This window comes from Vipera ursinii, assembly GCF_947247035.1.
Source record: "Vipera ursinii genome assembly, chromosome: 3".
NCBI lineage: Eukaryota > Metazoa > Chordata > Lepidosauria > Squamata > Viperidae > Vipera > Vipera ursinii.
This window is the reverse complement of record NC_139516.1, coordinates 40,358,267-40,378,513: the sequence shown is the minus strand read 5'-3', so window position 1 is coordinate 40,378,513 and position 20,247 is coordinate 40,358,267. Positions and strand designations below refer to the sequence as shown.

Here is a 20,247-nt window from a genome sequence, read left to right as displayed (position 1 = left end):
AGCTTTACAGCAATATTTTTTCTGACCTGAGAATTAGAAGTGACCCAGCAACAGGTTCTACTCCAACAGATTATTTGTCTGAGTTTATAATTCCATTGATATTACAAACAAAGCAAGTAAGAAGTACAAAAGTTCCCAGTGTTACCAGTAAATGGTACTGTATATAAATTAACTGTATATAAATGAACAACCAGTTCTCAGTGTGGATGCCACTTCTGGAAGTCCATTCTGGGCCTGGGCAACAAAAAATTAGCTAACGATTCTGCCAGACTGGTGTGAACTGGCTGAATCCCATCACTGATTAACACAGAATATGGAATAGAGAGAAGTTAAACCAATAAGATTCTATCTACATCAGCATGTAATACAAACTGAACTTTCTTGCACAGAGTGTCTGGAGGAGAATTATTTGACCGTATTTTAGAACGAGGTGTTTACACTGAAAAGGATGCTAGCATTGTAATTCAGCAAGTCCTGGGAGCAGTGCATTATCTTCATGAAAATGGGATAGTCCATCGAGATCTAAAGGTATTTTTCTTTAATGATCTATATTTAATTATCGGTGTATTTTACCTACAAGTCATGCAAGTATCCATGAATTTGCAGTGATTTTTTTTAAAATTACACCTGCCTCCTAATACGCAGAGTTGGGAAGAATATTGACCTTAGAATATTGTGTCTTATATTATTCTTTTCTAAAAAAATACATTTATTACACTTTCTATTCCCCAACTTTAGACCAACTATATACACAACAAATTAAAATTGCATACTCTGGTCTTGGTATCTCTAGATTCATTACAGCAATGTTATCTGCCAAAGAAGATTGTAAGTAGTGCTCAATTTATGACTATTGACTCCAACGTTGCCATTGCTAAGCAAGAGGTTGTTAAGTGAGTTTTGCCCCATTTTGCAACCTTTCCTGCCACAATTATTAAGTGAATCACTACTGTTAAGTGAATCTGGAGTCCCCATTGACTTTGCTTGTTAGAAGGTTACAAAATGTGATCATGTGATCCTGGAACACTGCAACCGTCATAAATACATGTCAGGTACCAAGCACCCAAATTTTGATCCCATGAGTGCAACTGTCCTAAGTGTGGGAAATGGCCATAAATACCTTTTTCTTCAGTGCCATTGTAACTTTGAACAGTCACTAAACTAATGGTTATGAGTCAAGGACTACCTATATTCAGATACTGAATGTCAGAAAATTAATTTTCACTTCCTTATCCATAGCCTGAAAATTTGCTCTATCTAACTCCAGAAGAGGACTCCAAAATTATGATAACAGATTTTGGTTTGTCTAAAATGGAACAGAATGGCATCATGTCTACAGCATGTGGAACTCCGGGATATGTTGGTAAATAAGAAAATGGAAATAATCTTTAAATTATAGTTTTATTAAAAACTATAATTCACAAAAATAAAAACTAAAACCAACTAAAAAATAAAAGATTAAAAAAGAAAAATAGAAAGTGCAGAAAAGAGAAAAGAGAAAGAAAGGAAAGGAAAATAGAAAAGAAAGAAAAAAGTAAGAATATAGTAAGGGGGGGAAAAGAAATATATATAAAAGGGACTCCCCTCTTCATCACAAGTATTAATTTATCATCTTTTGTAATAATACAACAAATGATTTTTTCTTCCCATATCTCATCTCTTATCTATAAATAAATGTATAAAGTCTTATCATTTTATTCCTGATGTCGGCAAAGGCCCTTTAAGGGTTATGCGAAATAACAAGACCTATTTTAACTTTGTTTAAATAAATCAACTTTCTGTTCCTTCCTTTTACTTTGAACAGCCTTGCTCTTTAATCCCTTCAAATAATGCTCTAGAATTTATTTGTATATCCTTTTTAATTGTTAAGACATCAGCCAGATTTTTTTAAATAAAAAGTCTTTTCCCTTGTGATTTTTAAATCCACTTTTAAATCAGTTTTAATCATATCAGGTAACGCTTGTTCCTATTCCATAGCATCTTTTAAATGTAATGCATCTACTTATATTTTTTAAAGAATTCAGGACAAAAGATTTTTTTCCATGGGAAGGTTTCTCTATAATTAATTCCAAAACCTTATTTCAAATTTATCTGGACCTTTAGTTTGTTTCTAAAATCAAAGTTTTGTTGTTTATTCCAGAGAAAAAATAAAATACTCAAATGTGTATTTAAGTGCACCTTTTGCTAAGGTTTGAAGAAAACTTATCTGGTGCTGTAAAAAATTTTGATTAGAAAATTAAGTTGCTAATAGTGAAAAGCAGTTAACAAGCAATTTCTGAAAGTGATTAGAAAAGAAAATGTGTAGCCCCAGTGTCCTTTTAAAGGCGCTGAATGTGGTTTGAGCAAGATTACTATTTCCTCATCTCCTAGAACTCTAAATGCAGTAGAGGCTGTTCCTTTGCAGTCTCCTTGTCAGGAGCAGCTCTTTGGAGCACTTGTGGGCTACCTCAAGTCCTCTCCTTTGCCAGAATCCCATTGTATGCAATTGTATAAGCACATGGAATTCTCTAAGTGACTGGGACAGATTATGAAAGAAACACTTACCGGTATATTCCTTCTTCATATACAATTGTAAATGTAAGGTCTGTTGCAAGCATAGTAACTAACACTTAGAACCTAAACATAAGTGATCTGAAAACCACTCACTCCATATGTTTAGACAATATCTGAAAGATCTATTGAAAATCATTGATTAAATTCTGCTTTATATAAATATACATAAATTGCAGCCTTTATCCACAGAATCGAAACTATGCTATGGAGTACTGATTAAAATAAAACTTGCTCAGGATCTATAAGAGGTACAAATATATACTGTGTAGGGCTATGTCAATATATTACAGTTTGGACAAATATCACATTGCCCTATATTCCACAGCTAATCTGTGATATATGTGTGTGTATCCTATATTAACCTCCTCAGCCTTCCAAAATAAATAACTTGTGTCATTGCTTATGTCAACCATGCTATTTTTCTTTGTTTTGTGCCCTGCTACACTGAAAGAATTCTCGAGCTAATATAGAGTTGGTTAATTTTTCAAAGATCAGCTGGTCATATTACTGGTAATTTGGGTTTTGTTGTTTCTTCACTGCAGCTCCAGAAGTATTAGAACAAAAGCCATACAGTAAAGCTGTGGATTGCTGGTCAATTGGAGTTATTACCTACATCCTGTAAGATAATCTGTGAACTGAATTACAGCAAACTTCCTAATGTCCTTCAAAAGTTTTATGTAGTCCATAGAAAAGATATATTAACAGCATGCTAAACCCAGATAAAAAGTAGAAAGAAAGCACTAACCAGTAGTGGCCTATTAAGAGCCAAAAGAAAACAATGATAATTCTTCACTGTATTTTAATATCTTATACTTGGTTGCCTATTTTTGTAACAAGTTTTATAAAGTTTATGGTCTCTTAAGGATGATAGGAGGGGAGAGACATCTTTTCTACCTGCAGTTGACTCACCAGTTATGGCCATTTCTGGATGGCGAATTGTCCAGGTAGAGCAATCCATGTGCTGGTAACCTCAAAGCTGAATTATTGCAGGCTAGTCTTATTAGGTCTATCCTTTAATCTGTGCCTGCCGTAAAATGTTAGTTACTACACGGAGACCAATGGTGGTTGTTTCTATACCAAGTCAGAATCTACCATAATTTTTAATAATGTTTAGAAGCTGGATTTCTGTTATAGCATCTTCTGCCTTATGTGATGTCTTGGAACCAATTTAGTGTTGATACTACAACCTGAGAGAAGGTATTCTTGGCATATATATTACAACAATGGAATTCTGCATCCTATCCCCACTTCCCCAAGTTCAGTGTTTAGCCCTGCAAATTTTCAGTACAAACTGAAAACCTATCTACTGTACATGTTCAGATCTTTGGTTAATACTGTGTTATTGTCGTTCCTATTTGTCATAATTTTTCTGGTTGCTGCACCCTATGATGTTTTTTAAAAAAAAAACAGGTTTCAAATATAGGAATTTTGGAAGGTTTCCTTCTATGAAAAATTTCTATTAGACGTTGCTCCTTCACTATTAACTAGATGAACCTGTTTATGCTCTATTTATAAATCATTTTTTCCTTCCTATTTTTTTTCTACAAGTGTAGAGTCTGCTTTTTTTTCTGGATCAACCAAGTGTTGATTCATTAGTTACAACTGGAATTGAATGACTAGCTTGATTGCTGAGCCTGACATTATGAGCTAAGAGAGAGTGGCTGACCCAAATTCACCTAAACTGGCTTTCATGCCTAAGGCTGGATTAGAACTCAGGGTCACCTGGTTTTTAGCCTGATACCTTAACAACTAGACCAAAATCATTCTTCCATTTATAATCCAATATATTATAAATATTTATACATGGATGGGGGTGGGGGAGAGAATTATGCAATCTAAGAAACTCTCACAGGCAATGCATCAGGAATATGCATAGATGCCTGCAATAAACTTTGTTAATTTGATGAACTAATTAATTTAACTGATTATAGCAGCTGCACCAACATGAAATTTGAACAGAAAGGGCCTGGAAGGAAGGTTCAGGAAAACTGGCTGGGGTTCTTTCTTTCTTTCTTTCTTTCTTTCTTTCTTTCTTTCTTTCTTTCTTTCTTTCTTTCTTTCTTTCTTTCACAAGGATGTCATCTTTCCCTGGCTGAGAGTTTTCACCCTCATCATTGACTAAAACTCTCATCAATTCCACCTAGATGAGAATAACCCATTAAAACTTGAAGGCATTAGTTTGAAGATATCTATTCCAAGGATTTACTCTAATTTATGATGAACTCTGAATATGGCTTAATACTAAGGTGCCATCTATACAGGTTTTATACGTTATTCAAAAGCCAATCTTCTCTCTTCTCTTGATCATAACTATGTTTGGGTAGAAACCTGCCTGTTCCATTGGCAACTGACATCCAATATGATCTCCTGGAACCTCCCATCTTTTACAATTTTGGACTGTAGCTACAATGAGCTATGTATAGTTCACAATTGTCCTATATTAGATATCTATCAAATGATCAATCAATCAATCAGAGTAGAGCTGGAAAGAACCTTGGAGGTTCTTCAATCTTTTGAATTTACACAATTTTGAATTTACACTCAAAATTCAATCTTTTTGAATTTACACAGAAAAGCAATATAAATGCCTTGTCTTTTTCTCTCTCTCTTCCAATTTAATTTAGCCTATGTGGATACCCTCCTTTCTATGAAGAAACAGAGTCCAAATTGTTTGAGAAAATCAAAGAAGGATACTTCGAATTTGACTCTCCATTTTGGGATGATATCTCTGAATCAGGTATTTTTAAGCCTGGGAAAATCTCTGCTAGAATTGTGTTTCATTTCTGAATTGCTACACAGATGAATACATAATTAGGCAACTATTCAGTAGTCAAGAGCTTTTTTTAAAGTATGTGTTCACCAATTTGGAAACTGCTCTGATTCCTGGAACTGCTCTGCCATGTTTTTGATAGATGTGTGTGCACGTGGCCGAGTGAGGAACAAAAGCTGTTGCAAGCATGTGCAAGATGTTTTGTGATGCTGTACCCCATTGAAGCATTTGAAGGTGCAGATGTTCTTTCAGAACCTGCAGCACAATTAATCATGTTGATTATTAGATGCCTCCTTGTTTCTAATAGATTTTGCTCGAATAATTGCAAATGAATTGATACAATGAATCATAAGCATGCCTCCTTTTTAGAGGAAACAGTTTGGTAAAGAAGATTCTAATGTACACCGGTTTTGGAACTCACTGCCATTTTTTTATATTGGCTAGAGGTGCATGTCATCAGTTTGATCCCTATTACTCAAGCCTAATGTTCTGGCAGATTGATTTTGGCTTCTGGCTTTTGTGCTAAAGCCTCTTTCTCTGTTTCCTTCTCTTTTCATTCTTTTTAAACAGCCAAAGATTTCATTTCTCATTTACTCGAGAAGGATCCAAATAAGAGATTTACCTGTGAGAAAGCCCTCAGGCATCCCTGGTGAGATGAATAATGTTATTGCATTTTTTTTTATTAAAAAAGTGCAATTCTGTGATACAGTGAGAAATTTTATAATTGTATTCACATGGAATTAGCAGTGGATCATAAAATATAATTGACTTCTCTAATAGTTTTGTTTGAATTAATTAGTATGGAGGACAATATGGACAGGAAGCTATTATATACCTTAGACCAGGGGTGTCAAATTGCCGGCCTGTGGGCCGGATGTGTCACACGGAAGCTGCGCCCACCCCAGCTCCAGCAAGGGGGAAAAATTTGTGATATGCCACATGTCACATGACATGGCGAGTTTGACACTCCTGCCTTAGACTTTAGGGGTCTTTGATTTCAAAAGCACTGATTTCAAAAAAGTTAGAGAGAGCTTGGTAAGGATTCCATGGATGAAAATATTAAAGGGGAAAACAACTCAAGAAGGTTGGGAAACTCTGAAAATGTGATTATAAAAGCCCAGTCAGCATAATACCACAGAAAAAGAAAAATAAGAAATCCAAGAAGAAACCAGCATGGTTGCATAAAGAACTCTCTGATAAACTGAAAGACAACATGTAAAAAAACAAGAAAAAAGTCAAAGAAACAATCAGTCCACTAATGGGAGAAGATGGCAAAAAAGGGACAGGCAGCAGGGAGAAAGCAAAGCTATTTAATTGATTCTTTCCAACTGTCTTCACACAAAATGAAAAAATCTACCAAAAGCAGAACCATAACATATGAAGAATGGTTGCAGGAATTGGGTATGTCTAGTCTAATGAAAAGAAGGACTAGGGATGACATGATAGCAGTGTTCTAATATCTGAAGGGCTACCTAAAGACAGGACAAGAAGCAATGGATGGAAACCTATCAAGGAGAAAATCAACCTAAAACTAAGGAGAAATTTCCTGACTGTAAGAACAATTAACCAGTAGAACGACTTGCCTCCAGAAGCAGAATGGTGGCTGCTCTATTACTGAAGTTTTTTAAGAAGAGATTGGACAGCCATTTGTTGAAATGGTATAAGATCTCCTGATTGAGCGGAGGGTTGAACTAGAAGACCTCCAAGTTCCCTTACAACTCTATTATTCTGTTATATTTTATAACATAATTTTATACTAAAATTACATGTAAGTGATGACATGGCACTAAGTGATGATTCCCTACTCATTCTGGACAGCCATAATAATTCAATTAATTAATGTATATTTTAATAGATAGTAAATAGAACTTCTGGATGTTATGATAGATCTTCTCAGTCTTAGCAAGAAGAATAATATGACAGACTTCACTCATGACTGAAAAGATAAGTGAAATAGAAAGTAGAAAGAAAAATGGGCTTTGAGATGTTCTGAGTCACCAAAGGGTAGTCACAGAAAAAGAAGATTCTACAAAAAGCTGAAAAGGAGATCCATTAGGTTTAATAATAAATAACATAGGCAATAACCATATAATACATATAAGTAATTTTTCTTCAGGATCTTGGCTCAAACAGTTCTGGAAGAGTCAGCCTATACAAAAGCAAAAACTTTAAAAAGAAACTTGCACCTGGCATAGTAACTGTCCTTGGAACTGTGCAAAGCTTCAGAGGGGTGGCCACTTTAGCAATGCTTTGAATGTGGCAATTTTACAAAGTAGAACAGTCTACTCCAGAGGTCTTCAAACTCGGCCCTTTTATGACTCATGGACTTCAACTCCCATAATTTCTCAGCCAGGCATGCTGGCTGAGGAATTCTGGGAGTTGAAGTCCATGAGTCATAAAAGGGCCGAGTTTGAAGACCCCTGGTCTACTCCAAGGGTCTTCAAACCTGGCCCTTTTATGACTTGTGGACTTCAATTCCCAGAATTCCTCAGCCAGCATGCCTGGCTGAGGAATTCTGGGAGTTAAGTCCACAAATCATAAAGGGCCATGTTTGAAGACCCCTGGTCTACTCTTACAGCAAAATACTTACTTTACTTTGCCTTACTTTTGAGCTTTCCATACCTCCCAATAGTGCATGCAAAAATGTCTGCTGATTCCTGGAACTGCAGGGGAAGGCTTCAAAGTGATACTAATCACCTTATCAACCCAGTTGTCTCTGCAGTGCAGTCAAAACTATGTTCCCTTTGCAGAACCTTGTTGAGACAAACCCAAACCACTCATACACAGAAAGACATCAGCTAGAAGTTACAAGAATGCAAACTGTATCACTCAAAAACACCATCTATCTACAGGCCTGTTCTTCTCTTACTTAATTTGCAGGATTGATGGAAACACAGCCCTCCACTGTGACATATATCCATCTGTCAGTTTACAGATCCAAAGAAATTTTGCAAAAAGCAAGTGGAAGGTAAGTAACTTGATGTTGTTTTATGCTCTGGTGGTCTTCTACCAGGAGCATGGAGATAAAATTTCAATTAGAACGTCTCAGTCCAAAAGTCCCATAAAATAAAACTACCTAGGTAGCTAAGGGTTTAACACATTTTAGGTGAGTCATATGATACAAAGTATAAAATGAATTTCATCAGTAAATACAGAAATACAGAAATATTTGGCAACTTGTTATATAAAGGGTTATCTGAACGGTTATATAAGGTTTGTTATGTAAGGGGGCTAAACGTTAAAGCTGACAGCCTGGGTTCAAGACCTAAGCACCTCGCAATGGAGTGAGCTCCAGTTCCTTGCCCCAGGTCTTATCCACCTATCAGTATTAAAACATGCAAATAGGTAATGGGTATCATTTTGGTGGGAAGATCACAGCATTCTGGGCACCTTTGGCATATACCTTTGCTGGCCACATGACCATAGATAATGTCATCAGATAATGCTGGGGTCCTTCAGCCAAGAAACAAATATGAATGCTTACCCTCCTAGAGTCAGACATGACTGGACAAAGGAAACCTTTACCTTTTATATAAAGGGTAGTAAATAGAAAGCGCTGCCATCAATTTCAAAAGACCCAATTCCCTTGAAAAAAAATTATGACTTCTTCACTACAAAATTTAGACTGCAGAAATGAGTGGATGGAGGATCTGTGGATGCTTGTTCTTTTTCTCCTTTAGTTTTTTTTTTTTTTTTTAGGGATGGGGGTTCTTATTACATACTCTTTTTTAACATATTGTGAGTTACCAAGAGTCTTTTGGATTTGGATAGCTTCATACAGATGACTGATACTGATAGATATAAATAAGTTTTAAATCACTTACTACGAAGCAAGCACCACTCTGAACATAGGATCGTTTGTTTTCAGACAATTTTACATAGAATTGCACTTGTATATATTCCAAGTTCTTCTGTAAATTTTTGTTGCAGGAGCAGACAAATATTTTGTAACTGAGTTTGCAAGTTTTTAAACATTTATTTCGACTGCCATGGGCCTCAGGGAGCATTGTGATGTCATGATGACATCAGCAGATTCCATAGAATATTTTTAAGCTTGTTTTTTCCTCTTGAGAATAGTAAAAAATCTGCTTTTAGCTGTGCCATGTCAGAGTAGATTCCAAATTCCTGTCCAGACACTCTTCCACAAAAGGTGTAACAACAATAAAATATAGACCTGGATTACCATACATTGGTCAAATTTCAAAATTCTCTAAATGGTCAGACAGAAAAAAGTATAGAGCTGCTTATAGTTTGTGTTCCATGGTTTGCCTACCTTTGTTTTATTGTACATTTCTCAAGCCGTTCATACCATATTCAGATAAATATAGCATCAGCTAAGTTTCCTCATTACTTTTTATCTATAGTGCATGGAATACTAGTGAGATCATAAGAATTTGAGGCCTGCTTCCAATATCGGCCTAGGTAAATTTTCAGCAGTAGCTTATGAACATACTCAGCATTCTTCAGTCTGGTTTTTTAGAGAACTACAGTTATATAATTCTCATAAAGCTGATCATCTTCTCCTTTACTAGCAAGCCTTCAATGCTGCAGCTGTGGTCCATCATATGAAGAAACTACACATGAATGGTCATCATGCAGAGGACAATGTCAAAAGCCAAGTACAAGTACAAATTACATCAAGGCCTAAGACATCATCCATTACTTACAAGGAACAATCAAGTGAAGACACCAAGAATTTGATCCCTGCATTATCCTATCAGAATACTTCAGATCTTGCTGGCTTGCATGCCAAGAAGACAGAAAGCAAATATTTAGATAACCTGGGGACCACATCAGTTCATATGACTTCTGTAACTGCAATAGATAGCCAGAGCCATCCAAGCAGACCTTCAGTTAGTACTCCAGAATGTGGGACACGTGAGAAAGTGAAGACAACTTTTTGCTCAGAAGCAGTACTCATAAAAAGAGATGCCAATACATAGTAAGTGTCCTTTGGGATGACCAGACTAAAATTTCTGATTACCAGCTAGAACTTTCAGTAGGTTTCCCAGTCTGCTATTTCTAGTTGTTGGCTACACTAACTAGATATTATAGTAATTGGGGTGTCAGTGTATTTGAACATTTGTCAAACATTTGAAAAAGTTGGTGTAAGTAATGTGGCATCTTGGTCACAGGATAGGAGATGAAAAACAAAAATTGAGGAATATGAATGGTTCAGAAATATGAAATAGATAGATAGATAGATAGATAGATAGATAGATAGATAGATAGATAGATAGATAGATAGATAGATAGATAGATAGATAGGTAGGTAGGTAGGTAGGTAGGTAGGTAGGTAGATAGGTAGGTAGGTAGGTAGGTAGGTAGGTAGGTAGGTAGGTAGGTAGGTAGATAGATAGATAGATAGATAGATAGATAGATAGATAGATAGATAGATAGATAGATAGATAGATAGATAGATAGATAGATAGATAGATAGATAGATAGATATTTAGATAGATATGGATTAAGGAACATAGCAATTTCTATTTCACTTATTTTGAAATGCATAAATTTCCTTTATTCTATTTGTTTAACTAATAATAGCAAAAACAACTAAATGAAAATCAGGAACAAAGAACATAATAAAATGATAATACCATAGTATAAGAATATGGTCCAATTATTTTTAGATTAAAAATCTCTGGCCACTAAATATTAGCTATAATTTATGGAAGGTAGCTGACCAATTGAATCTGAAAGTATGATCTAAAATGAACCATGCTGATAGGTATATGATTATCTCATAACTGATTATTTGAAGTTCTATGGTTACATTCATCAATTCAATGGCAGTTGTATAATGATTTTATCTGTCTACATGAAAAGGTCAGCATGGAAGAAGTATGGTCTGAATATACATTGTCATCTTCCTCCATAATATGAAACCTTCACAGTATACATACATATAGCATCACTGCATGCATAGTGGAGGAAGATTCAGAATAGAACATCAAATAGATGAGTACTGTAATGCCATTTGTACTGCATTAATCCTGTCGAAGTCCACTGAGCAGAATAGATATGCATCTTATGAAGTGGATGGTAGTTTGCATCACCTTTCTAAGCCACTAGTTAGATCATGTACATATAGGTTGCAGTATATGGTGTGTGTGTGTGTTTGTGTAGTCTTTGTGTGTGTGTGTGTGTGTGTGCTGTGTGTATGTTATCTGTTACCTTACCAGCTAACAATGCATCTTACACTAATTGAAAAAAAAGTTTTTTGCTTTGTTTTCTTTTCAATCTTTTCTTTCAAACTCAGTCACTTCAACTCAGAAGTCCTTGTTCCAGTCAAAGCCACTAATCACACCTATTTTGGTAGTAGGCAAACTGGTGTTTGCTTGGTAATGTGATTGAAAAAACTGCCATAAGGATAAAACATATACCTTTACAGGTAAGTGTATGCATAAAATTCACATTCACATTCACTTTTCTAGCAAAGAATAGCGACGCATTTAAATGTTGCTACCATTTCATGATCTCCCAGTTATGCTGAGTGCAGAGCAAGGAAGTGTCTTTACTCCCATGTCAGCAGGTTTGTTCATGGAAAAAGGTGCACCCCAGCATTCAATGGGGAGATGTCATGACTACTTTGCCCAAGCTGGCAGAGTAGGGAGGCAGGAAAAACCAAACTTTAATGATCAGCTTGCTTTACAGATAGCCCAAGACCATATGCTTTTGCAGAAAGGTGCTCTGTACCAAAAGATGCAGGTCTCACTACCTCAAGCTATAGGGAAATGCCATTTATAGTTTCATTTAAATGAGTGATCAATATATATAACCCTAATCCTATTCTCATATATATTTCCCAAAGAGTCTCTAATTGCTCCAAAAGCAGAATACATTTTCTTTATCATTAATACACCTCCTTTAAAATGGAGGGTGTATTTTTACCCCAAGCTGTGAAGATGCTCTCTTTCTTCAATGATACACATTTCTATATACTAAGGAACATCTTAGTAATCTTCATAATAAAAGAACAATCAACCAAAGGCCATATCACACTCAAAAACCAAGAATGACACATAGTGATTCTTCCAAGCTGCGTTCTTTATTGTTTCCACACCTCTAGATAGAATCTTACCAGATTAAACACTCTACTGCAGGGGTCCCCAACCTTGACCACTTTATGCTGGCTGAGGAATTCTGGCAGTTGAAGTCCACAAGTCATAAAGTGGCCAAGGTTGGGGACCCCTGCTCTACTGTCTTCACCCTCTTTCTCTCACACAAAATATCTGGAATATTTATTTCACTGGAATACACCCCTTCCTTCCTTGAAATCCAGCTTGCTACATACCATCACAGGCCATAAAATTATCAAGGATGTGCTTTATTCCAGATACCTACCATGAACTGACAAATTGTTTTTCCCCCGTTATATAATCATATTTTATATTATATATTGTTTTCACCACCTATAGTCTCAATATTAAGAATGTTTATATATAGATGTTACTATTTTAATATCATATTGTATTAGCAACACTAGCTTTTAGATATATTTTATAGATTTCACTAAAATAATGGTAATTTTTATTGATGTTATTGTTTGCTCTTCTATGACCCAATGAAATATAGGTTAAAAAAGAAATGGATTTTTATGAGATTTTGTAATTACCATTTTAATAACAGCATAAATAACTACAACAACTCTGCTAATCAGTTTAGTTTAATAAGCAAATGAAGACAGATGCTTGAACTTTCAGTTGGAAATTATTATATTGTGCATAAAACTATATAGGTTTTGCCAAATTAGTCCAGTATCTGTTAGGAAAGAATGAGAAATCTCTACAAACCTTTTTTTCAAAAGACACCAAGATTTCCTGGAAAACTTTTCTCCCATAAAACGCACATCAAATGAGTTCTACTTTTCACTCTCTTTTCAGAAGGGCTGCTTGATACTCCTATTGAAAACTTACAAGTCAATTATCAACCATGCAGAAAGGGAAGGCCTGTCTTGAACAACGCCATGGAGAACTGTGTTCCTAGATGCCCACAGTCGATATTTTCTGAGAGCTCATATGGTTGAACTATCTTGAAATATTAAGAGGATTGTTTCATGTAAACTGGAAAACTATTTTTAAAGAAGGGTTCATAAATATGATCAAACTGTTTCTTTTTCCTTTATCGGGAGGGTTGGGATACATGTTTGTACATCTGTGCTTGTTCAGTAGAATAAAGAGCAATTGCAAGGTGTGCAGTGTTGTTTTTGCATAGAGTCCCTTAGAGCAGTTGCTCGAAGCAGAAAATATCCAATGCTGGCTTGCTTGTGGCCCTTTAACTCATGATACCAAAGCAATTTGCTAAGAATGCTTGTTGACATTGCCATTTGTTCCAGCACAGTTTGCATGAGTTGATTCTACAGGAAGGAAGAGAGCACCGTCTCTGCTTCATTCATTAATTTCTACTTGTCAGTTCTGGAATAGTACATGTAATATCCATTGTTCAATAAAATTTGTTGGTTCTTAAATGCCTGATAGTTATTTATTGATACACTAATACAGATCACCAATCTCTCAGTGTCAGATTTGTTTCTTGCAATAGTTTGTCTGCAAACAGCTATTTTACATTACTAAAAAGAACTAGTAGTGGATAAAAAAAATAAAAAGTCTTACAATAGGCTACGAGATCTAAGAAACAGACACCATTATTTATTTATATTGCTTTCTTAACCTTGCTAGAATCCAGATTTTGCTTGGCTAGAACTTATGCAAAAGTACATCTTCCTTTTTTAAAAAAAATGCTATCAGAACAAGAGGTTAATTTTAAATATAAGGGAGTCTTGGAGCGCTACAACAAATAAATTAGTACACCCACTTCTTTCTTTTTTTTTCTAAAGCTTGACCTATAGCAATGTTTCAAAGCTAGCTTTTTAAATAAAAACAGAAACTGTTCTAATCTGTGCAACTGGCATAATATGCAACTCGTTGACTGATATGATCACGAATTGTTTCCACTTTCTTTTCCAGGCCTTCCAGCCTGGCTGACTTGAGGATGAATTCATTGTTACTCTCCTGTAGCTCTGTTTCTAAAGCTGAGGAATGAAACAGAAATAGGTTAGATGCAAAGAAACTCTTTTCCCTTTCTAATTAATTATAATATTATATAGGTTCAACCTGTTCTGTTTTTCTAACATCTTTTAACATGTATTGTTTTCATGGAATGCCTGTTCTGTCCAATAGGGCAGAACTCCCCAACGTTTCCAGGTTGGTGGAGCAGGGAAATGTACACACATGTGTGAATGTGCACACACATGTGCATGCACAAACAGGCCGCTAGTGCCCATGTGACACGCAGTGGCGCTACCGACCCTGTGCATGCACAAACAGGGCCGCTAGCACCCATGCAGTGACACTAGCACAAGTGGGGAGAGTGCGTGCATATGTGCACACACTTGCCAGCCATTCCCACGAACCGGTGGCCAATAGGTCATGGACTGGTACCAGACCACAGCGAACAGGCTTCACTTCACTTTCTTAGGGTCTTGCAGAAGAACAGGGTAGAACAACAGCTAATGACCCTCTTTTACCGGTCTACTATAGATAGCGTCCTCTCGTATGGTATTGTGGTTTGGTATGCTGGTCTGACAGCCACGGACAGGAAAGTATTACAGAGGGTAGTGAGCACAGCACAAGACATTGTGGGCTGTTCCCTGACACCACTGGATGACATCACCAAGGCTCGTTGCCTTGGAAGATAGAGGAAAATTCTCAGGGATGACTCACACCCTGGACGGTATCTGTTTACTTTCCTACCATCGGGTAGGAGATATAGGAGTATAGCCAGCCGTACCAACAGGCTGAAAAACAGCTTTTATCCATGGGCTGTTAGGCTTTTGAATGGGATATAATCTCTGCGAACTTATGCAGAATTGACTTGGGAGGCCGGTGTGTGGTGTAGTTGGTTCACATGGTGTGGTAGGATGGAGGGTTTGTTGTCACTGTGTGTTGGGGGGAGGGAGCACGCGGAGAGGCTCAGCTAATCTCAATGTACACATGTTGTACTTTGACAATAAAATGTTTATTATTATCTGTTCTACCACCTCAGTCCCTAACTAACCTGTATTGAATGTTAAATGAAAATATTTGTTTGAAAGATAGTGAAATTCTATGAATAGGCTACCCTGCTTAGTTTTCTGATTTTGCAGAATTTTGCTCAAACGCAAATGAGCAAAAGAAGAACATCCCAGAACAGAATATTTGTAACTCAGAGTTGAACTGTGGGGTCCTTGGCGTTCTTTGAGCTTGGTTGTTCTCTTGTAGACATTTCATTACCAAATTAGGTAATGTCATCAGTGTAAGAAAGGAGTGGGGTTTGCTCTCTTTATATACTAGTGGCTTGCCTGTCAGTGTTGGGAGTGTTCTTGGTGGTTCCTTGATTAGGCTGTTGTTTATGGTTAGCTTACTTGTCTCAGTTGATAATTCCTTGATTGGGGTGTTGTTTACTTCTTGATTGTTGGTCTAGTGTTAATCTTGCTGTTAACATCTAGATAAACTCAGTTTACTCAACCAATTTATCATATTTACATAGTAAATTCCCTACATAGCAGTATCTGTTGTTTTATGAAGGAAAATAATTATCCCTAGCTCCATTTCCATCTTACATGCTATATTTTTCTTACCCACAACAGTAACTAGAAAGAAATGCATTCCGCTTCCCTAAATGATTGGCAGAACTTGACCCAACATTAAGGAACTGCTGTCTGCCACATAGCATCCAAAATCAGTTTTGCCTTTCTGTCTGAAAAAGCCTTGCCTCCGTCTGGTAGGGCCAAATGAATGTGGACATTGACGTCAGCCAGCACTGGTAAATGTATGCTCATCATGTTTTGCATGAGAAATTGTCTGGTAGCCTATTTAATAATATCAACATTCCTCACTGCATTCAGCCAGCTTGAGCAAGAGTAACTGCCTCTCATCAGCCAGCTGCTAAATCTCTGGCTTTTGGGAGGCACCTTCAATGAAAGTCATTCATTAGAGGTACAGTTTCATCAATGAAAACAATAACACTCCTTTAAAAAATAATATCTCTGGCTTTCAGCCACTTAGTTATTCATATTGCACCTGCCACAGAAGTCAGAGCATTTTGTCTACACACTGGCTGCTTCCCAAAACATATTGAGCAAAGTTATTAGATCTGAAAGCTTTAAACTGAAGGGTCCAAATAGAGCATTAAAAAAATGGCTTGGCAAGCCATTATTATGGAACAAATCTGTGATTGGCTGTATAACAGAGTATTTATATTCTTCCTGAGTGTCCATTCCATTAAAAGGACAAGCTGAAATGCCTCACAGGATTCACTATATGTTCTGTACCAGCCTGCTACCGGCCCTGCAGAAAAGGCAGGGACAACCCCTTTTACAAGAAGGCAAGAGGATGGAATTAAGCCTACCAAATTTATGAATACAAAAACAAACAGAACAAGACACGAACCAAGAAACAGGAGCTTTTCAAGCGGTTGCCTTCAGCAAACCAGCCCTCCCACACATTCCCCTTTTATACAGTTCAGGGCGTGGCTTCTCTCTGCCTCCTTCCGAGGTGCCCCATTGCCTTCCTCTGTTTACTCCTGATTGACTGCCTCCTGCGTCGGGCGTCCTTGAACAGGGCCAGCTGTGGGTCATCTTCATCCACGCTGTCAGGCTCACACAGCTGGGTCTCCGTCGTGACCAGGTGGGAGGGGCCTGGCTGAGGGCTCTGCGGAGCCTCAAGGCCATCATCAGCAAGCTCTTCAACACCCCCTCCTCCTCCTCCTCTGAGTCGTCAGACCCAACTGCCGTACCCACAGGCTGACCCTGAATCACAACACTATAGTAGCTTTTCATCTCTGTCTCTCTATAAAATCCTGTGGCTTACTTAGACCAGCAATGATGTATTCAGATTTAAATGTGAAAAGTACATCCACGTTTTGTTTAACGTATACTTGGTATGAAAACATTAGATTAAATGAAATTATTATGCATGAAACTCTGCAATATTATATATAAAATTACTAACATTCAGAAAGGACCTTTGTGTTTGATATTATTTTTAAAATTGGCAATCCTGTATGAAATGCCAAGGCAATGACGATAAGAATTGTGAAGTCATTTCTGATTTTGAGAGTTGTCATGCAGGTAATCCTTACCAGCCATTTTGGCCATCATATTCAAGGCTTCATTCAACAATGTGCTGGCCTCTGTGTGGGCAGTTTGAATTCGGTCACCTTGGACGCCTAAATTTGACCCTTGTCCAATTCGCCTCTTCAGGTCCATGTATTTGCCATTCAATTGTTCAAATACCTGGGGGAGGGGAGCAGAGAGGTAAATGAGAGCTAGTCATACTTCCAATGGATATATTGTGTAGATAACATCAGAATTTTCATCTCCAAATCTCCAAACCTGAGATCATATGATGTTAGATGGTCTTCTACTTAATCAGTGTTCAATTTATAAGTGTATCAGATTATTAAACATCACTTTTCACTCTTGCCTATTCTTTTTCTTCTTTAAAAAGTGGTAATTCTTTCTCACATCAGTTTTCTGATTTCTCCTGGCTGCACAGAACACACCTTCTTTCCACTGTGATATATTCCAGTTTGTCCACTTTGAAGAGTTTTCTTTTTCCCTCCCATTCCCAAGCCTAATTCATGCATCTTTTTATATAAAGAAGATAACTACATTGAACAAATTTTGTTTGTTCTGCAATAGTCACTTGTTTTATTGAATATAACCAAACAAAGCTTGATAAGGCAGATATCCATGTCATTAACCATTTTTATTTGCAAAGTATTCCTATGAGACCTACAATATTCCTCTGGGTATGACTGGAAATAATGAGAAGCCAAAGGCTCTTAATTTCTTTTGCAGCATGCTATCTTTCTTTCTTTTATAATTAAAAGACTTGGTGGCACATTGTTATCCCAGGGTGTCATGTTGGAGAATCAGGTTAAATTATAATGAACAAGTTCTGTTTGTTCTTCAATATCAATTGTCTAAGTCTATAATTAAACAAAGTTTGGCAAGGCAGATTGTCCTTGTACTGAAGAACAAATAAAACAAGGAGTAAGAGAGTTAGTAAAAAGCAAGTTCAGTTTGTCTTTTGCTGAATGAGTATGTAATGGCTGGTCATGTGACTCTGTGATGGCCATTCTCTCAGAATGTACAGGATATGTCCTAAAAATGCAGAATGGCACTGCTGGCCTAAAATGGTTGGGGACTTTTCCATTAGAGTGAATAGCCAATTTTATTGACAGGTCTAATGGCTGAACTGAGAAGAGGAGATCAGAATATTTACCAGGTATTTTTCCCAAAGGCTGCCTGACCAATACTGTAGCTTAAAGCATGCAACCCACTAAAGTAATTTCCTATTTCCATAATGCCAGGTCTGCCAGGCTCAGCTTGAACCCTCACAGGCATCCTGCCATTAAAGGCTACAAGGGAGAGGGTGGGGGAAGGATATATGGGCAATAAGGCTGTGTATATATGTGATGGGAAGTGTGGGGGGGAATGAAAGATGATAAAGATCAGAGAAGCTAGGAGCTAGTTTGTACTGGAATCCAAGGCCAAGCACCCAGAGAAAGAATGATGATTACTCCAAAACATCTCAGTGTTCTCAAAACAGTTTGGCAAGTTCCAATTGGCTGAAGACAGACTGGTCGGGGGGGGGGAGGGTTGGGATGAGAGGAAACCTTTCTGTATTATCTGAGCATGGAAAACCCAGAACCAGCCTGACTTTACTGCAGCCAACATCTTTTTAGTAAAAGAACCTTTCACTTCAACCAAATGGGTCTTCCGTTCCTACGGATCAGATTGGGGCACATCTGACACATACCTGCTGAGTGCTTTTTGCTTGTTTATGGGCTTCTGTTGCTTGTTGCTGAGCATCTGCAGCCAACAACTGATTCTGGCTTGCTTTGTGCTGTAACTGGACAAGCGTCTCAGTGAAAGTATCCAGTTGATTGGTGATGTCCCGCACATTCACCTGAGTTGGAGTGAGGATAGTCTGGATCTGAACATTCCAAAAATGAAAAATTTCAGAAATTTTATAAATATCCCTGAAAAAAATACTGGTTACATAAACAAGGAATATTTTATGAAGGTAATAAAGTAATCAGTTATGAACACCACTATTCTAGGAAACAATGGAGGTCTATCAATATGAAAGGAGAGCAGGCTGGTTTAGAATGAACAACTTAGAGAGATGATCAATGTCAGAATCTAAGCACAAATCACTTACTTCATCAAGGCGAGTTTGGATACGCTGGAGGGGAAAAGTAGAGTCATGAATAGTAAGTTCAGCTTCTTGAAGTGCTATTTCTCCTTGTTTCAGTTTCTGCAGCACATCATCCACATTGCCCTCAATAGTACTGGCCTGGTTCCTAAGAAAATATTACTGTTAAAGAAATGTTGCTTTCTTTTCAAAAAGAAGGCATTCTATAGGCAATATATAATGATGTCAATGCTGCTAACATCGGATGTTTTTGCTTTGACAACATGGGGAGATGCAGCCTTTTTCTTTCTATGCTTTCCTCTTAGAATGTGATGGGAGTTAATTAGGCATAACAATTCTGGAGCTTTTGAAATGAAGAGTTGATAAGAAATGGTGGGTTGGAAACAGGAGAGAAAGCTTGCATTTCAAACTAATTGGAGAATGTGATTTATGACTGTTAATTAGGGGAGTGAATTGTGCTTGATACTATGGGTTTAGGGGAGGGGAATTCAGATTTTGGCTTCAACCATGTATCTGTCAAAGCTATGCTTTTCTATTAAAGATTCTTTAAGGTAAACAATGCCTTGAAGTTCTTTGAAGAGTTTCATTTGTCGGAACCATGACAGATGACCTGTTGAACAGAATATGAACACATACAATAAAAAAGCAGTATAATATTACAGCTTCACAAAAAGTAGAGATAAACGTTTTGGCACCAGTGAAATAGTATTAATAGAT

General features: G+C 37.0%; 2 protein-coding genes across 2 annotated transcripts in view; one reads left to right on the top strand and one right to left on the bottom strand.

Annotated features, from left to right (window-relative positions):
• Window positions 1-11,676, top strand: part of CAMK1G (calcium/calmodulin dependent protein kinase IG) — a gene marked incomplete at both ends in the record, with an annotated part of 30,669 nt that extends 18,993 nt beyond the window's left edge. The window contains 8 exons of the mRNA XM_083358134.1: window positions 390-528; window positions 1,240-1,363; window positions 3,096-3,171; window positions 5,178-5,290; window positions 5,894-5,972; window positions 8,204-8,291; window positions 9,856-10,265; window positions 11,586-11,676. Of these exons, the coding sequence (XP_083214260.1) occupies window positions 390-528; window positions 1,240-1,363; window positions 3,096-3,171; window positions 5,178-5,290; window positions 5,894-5,972; window positions 8,204-8,291; window positions 9,856-10,265; window positions 11,586-11,676 (1,120 nt within the window). The remainder of the gene's footprint in view (window positions 1-389; window positions 529-1,239; window positions 1,364-3,095; window positions 3,172-5,177; window positions 5,291-5,893; window positions 5,973-8,203; window positions 8,292-9,855; window positions 10,266-11,585) is intronic.
• Window positions 11,677-14,217: 2,541 nt separating this feature from the next.
• The window catches only part of LAMB3 (laminin subunit beta 3), a gene marked incomplete at its 3' end in the record, with an annotated part of 70,467 nt that continues 64,437 nt past the window's right edge, over window positions 14,218-20,247 (bottom strand). Inside the window, exons 20-23 of the mRNA XM_083358133.1 lie at window positions 19,537-19,678; window positions 19,132-19,308; window positions 17,447-17,600; window positions 14,218-14,357 (exon numbers count right to left, since the gene is read on the bottom strand). Coding sequence (XP_083214259.1) covers window positions 14,218-14,357; window positions 17,447-17,600; window positions 19,132-19,308; window positions 19,537-19,678 — 613 coding nt within the window. The remainder of the gene's footprint in view (window positions 14,358-17,446; window positions 17,601-19,131; window positions 19,309-19,536; window positions 19,679-20,247) is intronic.